General features: G+C 33.7%; 1 protein-coding gene across 7 annotated transcripts in view; it reads left to right on the forward strand.

The window, feature by feature from the left end:
• ATP9B (ATPase phospholipid transporting 9B (putative)) overlaps positions 1-5,732 on the forward strand; it is a 173,382-nt gene extending 167,650 nt beyond the window's left edge. For 6 of the 7 annotated variants that reach the window (XM_075142839.1, XM_075142844.1, XM_075142841.1 and 3 more), the window contains 3 exons: positions 376-579; positions 3,046-3,078; positions 3,887-5,732. In XM_075142839.1, the coding sequence (XP_074998940.1) occupies positions 376-579; positions 3,046-3,078; positions 3,887-4,023 (374 nt within the window). In that variant the 3' untranslated portion in view covers positions 4,024-5,732. The remainder of the gene's footprint in view (positions 1-375; positions 580-3,045; positions 3,079-3,886) is intronic. The other variant, XM_075142840.1, reaches the window with a different exon arrangement.
• The last annotated feature ends 268 nt before the right edge of the window (positions 5,733-6,000 follow it).

Genomic DNA, 6,000 nt, shown 5'->3' on the forward strand with positions numbered 1-6,000 from the left:
TGCCCCATCCTGGAAACATTCAAGGTCAGGTTGGACGGGGCTCTGAGCAACCTGATCTAGTTGAAGATGTCCCTGCCCACGGCAGGGGGATTGGACTAGATGACCTTTAAAGGTCCCTTCCAATCCAAACTATTCTATAATTCTAGTATTTACAGCTTTACTTTGGTTGTTTTATTTCACATGCACAAAGTACAGTAAATATCATGTAAATATCATTTCTGTTCTTTTAGAAAGATCAATGGTTTTGCCTTATAAAAAAAAATTACTGGGCAAGTTTTCATAATAAGCAATCAAATGTTCAGCGTGCAGTTGTAAAAACTGGTACACTGAAATTTCATTGCTCAGTGTATTGTTAACTTTGTGTGCCTTTCCTAGGTGGTATTCTGATGTATGGAGCCCTGCTGCTTTTTGAATCTGAATTTGTACATGTCGTTGCCATTTCCTTCACTGCCCTTATCTTGACTGAGCTCTTGATGGTTGCACTGACCATACGAACATGGCACTGGTTAATGGTGGTGGCTGAATTCCTCAGTCTTGGCTGCTATGTGGCCTCTCTTGCATTTCTAAATGAATACTTTGGTGAGTAATAGGAAAAGTATTTTAGCAAAGAACTGTGCTTTATATTTTAAATATTTTTTCTCTTTTTTTTTAATGAAGAATAGGTGATGTTATGCTTTGTGAAATACAGCTTTCTCCATGAGAAATATGACTGAGTTGAAATTAGGCTTAACTAATGTTGGGTTAAAATATTCTCTTATCCTTTACTCCTAGAGTTTGACAATCTTTATTCTTGTTAGTATGATTTATCTAGATGATAAACTTTACTCAAAGCACGCATGCTTTTCCCATCCTTTATCTAATCTTGATAGTCCAAACTGCATACCTTAAACTGGCTTTGAGATTTGCACTATTGAAATGGATATGATTTTAAAAAATCAGGATCTTTCACTGAGTTGGTGAATTATTTTGTATGCCAGACCAAGTGGACCTCATTAGATCTAACCCACAAGCTTAAAAGAGGTGAAGTATTGCTAGAGAGTGAGGCAGAAGGCTATTAGGATAGATACTTTATATAAGAATCATTGTTTCATAAGTATAAGTTTCATAAGCTTTTATTAAACTTGCTTTGCTTTAAATTGCATATGCCATACTGCATCTTAAGGTTCTGGTTGTTCATAGTTCACAAGATGAAAGAACACATTTTAACTGCAAATCTTAGCAGTCAAAATAATACATATTTCTTTTTATATCAAATTATCCTTCAGTAAAAACAACTATCTCAGTGTGATTTTACAAATGTAACTTCTACAGAAATATATATATAAAAATTTTGATCATACCTCACAAGGAGTAGAATCCAGCTCCTTCTCTCTCTGTTTTCCAGGAGCTGATGAGTAAGGAGTTGTCCTTCTTCAGTTGCCACTTCTCATAGCAGAATTAAATGTTACATGGTAGTTTCTAGGAGTCTCATAGTTCTGCTTTCACTCTCTCATGTCCCAAGTGTTCAACACTAGTGTAGTGTATTTACATTATATAATTTTTTTTTTAATCAGTGAATGCTTCACTGCCTGTCTCAGGTGTTCTGTTACTTCCCAGATTTCTCAGGATTCAAATTTTAATGAAGAAACACCCCTACTGGGCATGGTACTTGTATTGTACATTATTTGAGGTTTGCCAGAGTACCTTCTTCTTTCCTCTGACACTGATGCACAGACTCTTTAATAGAGATTATTGGGTTGATTCCTGAATCTCCACAGCCAGATTACAAGTGAAAGGAAAAAGGAAGAACAGATACAGGTACTGGCTCTTTAGTCCAGACTTCCAGGAACTTCATAAAGCAGAACGTGCTGCTTCACCTTTGTAAGTCTTCAGTATTGGTGACAGCCAGTCCTTCCATCCTTTGTAGGTGTTGTTCAGTGAGAAACACCTTTAGGTGGTGTTCACAGATGTGTGAAAACTGCAGGGACATTGTTTCTTGCAAACCTTTCTGTAAAGGGGAGTGCTTTATTATCCTCATGTATTTGCTGGACAGGTCCAAGCAACTGAGCAAGTAAATGGTTGCATTGCTTCTTGCAGCCTGGGAACCTAACTTCTGTATTTTTCATCATTAAGGGTACTGAAAAGGCTGCAATTTTATGGGCTTTTGTAAAGATGTATTTTACTGTGTGTTATTAATCAGTTAATCTGAGAAAATGCATTTCAGTCTCGCTTCTGGTTAATGCTTTACTCTTATTTAATGTCACATTATAACTGGGGGGAGGGAGCCTTTTTTTGTGCATGTAATGTAGTATACGGTTTACAGTTCAAGGTGCAGAACAACTTCCATGTATCAGGGAAAACAATCCAGTCCAGTAGTGCTTGACTTCATTGGCAAATAAACTGTTCCTTTCAATGATGTTACTTATAAGCATCATCTCCTCCCAAAGAAATTATATCGTAAGTATGACAGGGCACTCAAATTAGAAAGACAAAAATATTTGATACTGCTGTACAGCTCTGACTTATGGAAGTAAATCAGTTTTCAGGTTTCAGAATTAATTGCACATAATGGCCTTATTAGGCATGTCTCTATGATGTGTTACATAGGCTTTTGGTATGTCTAAGTAGGCTTAGGCTAAAACTGTATAACAAGTTTATGCATTGAAATCTAATATACAAAGTATTTTTAATGAGTAAAGTTGGAGCAGTAAAGCATTTCTTTACTGCATTTTCTGAAGTGAATTTTCATTCACATTAAAACAGTTCTATCAAGTTGTTTATGCAGTAAATTATACCTTGAAGTGAAATGTAAGAAAACTGCCTACCTACTTACAACCTTAAAACATGACCAAATACAAAATCTCTATATTTTTGAAACGTTTTGGTTTAATTGCAGTTTAAAATATTCTGATTGTCATGTGAAAGGCAATAATATTCCAGTTAATGCTACTAATATCTTTTTCATTTCTTTTTTGTGTAGCTAACCTGTTTGGGTTTTTTTCACATAACTTTCATATTTTCTGTAAATCTGTCCTTTCATTTTCATTCTCCCTCTTTGTGAAACAGGTATAGGCAGAGTGTCTTTTGGAGCTTTCTTAGGTAGGTGAAGTTTAACTTTCTTGAAGTTTTTTTAAGTCTTTAAAAATTCATTAAAGAGTAGTAAATTATTTAATATACACACTTGTAAATAATGGAAAAAAGCAAAAAAACCCCACAATTCTTCTGGTTCCTGGGTTTGGGATCTTTCCATGATGATTAAGTACGACCTGACCATTGCAAATATGGTAAAAAAATTTTTCAGTAGCAATCGTAGGGTGTCACCGTTCTTGTTAATGTTTGTCACAAAAAAATAGCTTTTCACTGTGGCAATATCACTACATTGTTTTCCCTTTAAATTTTTGGGCTCTAATTTAATCTGTAAGGTTTTAAGAATCATTCAGTCTAGTTGTTGTGACTGTTATAGAGAAAAATAATCTGAATATGGAATAAAGGATCCAAAATGGCAGCAGTATTTCTGGTTGGGAACTTGTATCATAGTGGGTAAAAATTGTTCTTACTAGGAGACAAATAAGCTGGCTTACCTTTTTATTATGAGAAAGGCCTTGCTTTTAAACTGAGATTCTGTTCCCCCTAAAATTATTTTGTGCTGCAAAAAGTGTAAGGACCATAAAGGAACTCTTAAGTTCCTGTCTAAAGGGAATAGCTGACAAAAACAAAATGTTGAGGTTAACTTTCTCTTTCTGTTGTTTTGTTGCCCTTTTTTTTTTTTTTTTTTTTTAAATTTTGCATGGTCTTGAACAATAGCATAAGCAAACAGTTAAGAGTGTTTTCTTGACTTTGCACTGTGGAAGTTCCAGTTTCCGTGTTATCAGCTCGCATTACTTATTTTCCCTTTTTGTTTCTGCAGATGTTGCCTTTATCACAACTGTGACCTTCCTGTGGAAAGTGTCAGCAATCACTGTTGTAAGCTGTCTTCCACTTTACATTCTCAAGTACTTGAAGCGCAAATTTTCTCCTCCAAGTTACTCCAAGCTTACCTCGTAAAAGTTATTACATTCCTATGGTTTTTCACTCACACCGGTCGGCAAATTGCACATTCACTGTGCTTTAGTGTCAATGGATTTATGTTGGACTAAAGAAATTAAAAAAAAAAAAAAAAAAAACCAAAAGCGATAGAGTGAATAGAGCACAAAAAGAGGAGGAAACATCTGACAGGTACAATAACACAGAAGTATACTAACAAGACTATCAGAGATAAACTAAATTTTCTTCATGTTGATTTTTTTACTTTCATTTGCTATGATTATAAAATAAAACTTAATTACCTTTAATTTGACAATGCTTCTGAATGGTTCATTGCTACTGTAAAGGATTTTTTCCTACTGTACTAATCTTCTGCAAGTTGAATTGAAAGTTTCGTTATTTATTACATAACTTCGCTTCTTTAATTATTACATAACTTCCTAATTCAAGTCCTTTCCTTTAATGTTTATATATGGAAAAGTTCATTTGTCCATACTTACTATAACAAACCTAATACCTGTAAATGCCCGTGTCTGTATTAGCAGCTAACTATTATTCCTCATCAGACATTGAGTAATATGCACTATTTGAATTATGTACAGATGTCTGCATAGCACAGTATTATTTTAGGAGCTGTTGTCCTATTCTGTACTTTCCAGTAAATATTACATTTCTGGCACCAGTAAATATTACAGATCTGTGATGTTGACAGCAGTTCTTTAAATGCACATTACGGCCAGGTTGCACAAAAGCTGTTTAAAAATTAAATGATAAATTCTGTACATAATTCCACTGCACCTATTGATCTGTACAGGTATCAAAGACATGGCTGCTCAGTAAATATGTTTTAAAATTCTTATTCATTTTGTATTTGTAAAACTGCAAATAGTGTCAAAGTACATTTCTATATATGAGAAGTCCAGTAAACCTTGTATTAGCTAATATGTTTAAATTGCCTTGTAATCTGTTTACTTAGGTTACTCAGGTAAAAGAAAGTAAGACGAACACATGAACATTATGGTAGGAAAATCTGTCATCTTCCAAGTTGTAAATGTTATGTTTTTATAAGTTAGTTTGGGTGCAAACTTGTTTTAAAAAAAAAAACACAAGACATTTTTGCTTGTTGTAAACTGTCAGAATTGAGTATCTTGGCTGAGTTTATGACACTTTAGAGTGGTTGAAGATTTGTTCCAGAGACTCATATACTCTGATACAATCTGAAAGGTCCAAATCTTGCATACTGTATTGGAAAGTAGGATATATTATTTTAGTTTTCCATTGTGATATAACTTTGCTTTCTCAAGAAGTACGTATAACGAATTTGGCATAGTCTATTAACCAGTGGAAAGGAACAGCAAAATTATCCATGCTTTATTTATTAAATATTTATGTGTGTGTTTTTAAAAAACACTTAATATGGATGTCATTTTTATGTTTGACTGTATGCCTTTACAACATAATTCCTTGTTTAGTCTCTTATAAGTTTGCCCTTATGCCATTATTATATTGGATGAGTAACATCTAAGTGATAAATATAACTACTTCCTGGGAGAGCAGAGGAAACTGCTGCAGAGCTATTTGGACTCTACTCCACTGCATTAATTTTTGTGTTGAAAGTTTTTCTTACTAGCTATTTATCTGTTTGGTTTTGGTTTTGGGTTTTGTTGTTTTTTTTTTTTTTAAATTTTCATTCCTCATTATAAAAGCAATAAAGCCTAATTTCTATTAAATATTATTAATGGTATATGTATTAAATGAACTACTGAAGTAGTGTTTCTTTTAATTACACAACATTGGAGACTAGTTTGCTCTGTCCCTCTGTAAACTCACTTCTGTAAAACCCCCACAAGATGTCACTGTTCTTGCATACTAGCAGAAGCCTGTCTTCATTTCATGTGGTTTTGGCAAGATACTCTTGGTTTATATTTTCAGTTTAGTTCTGTGATATTTTTGTTGCTGATTTGCTTTAATTTTCTATTTTTCCCCAATAAGTGGTAA

Source organism: Calonectris borealis, chromosome 2 (genome assembly GCF_964195595.1).
Source record: "Calonectris borealis chromosome 2, bCalBor7.hap1.2, whole genome shotgun sequence".
NCBI classification, from domain to species: domain Eukaryota; kingdom Metazoa; phylum Chordata; class Aves; order Procellariiformes; family Procellariidae; genus Calonectris; species Calonectris borealis.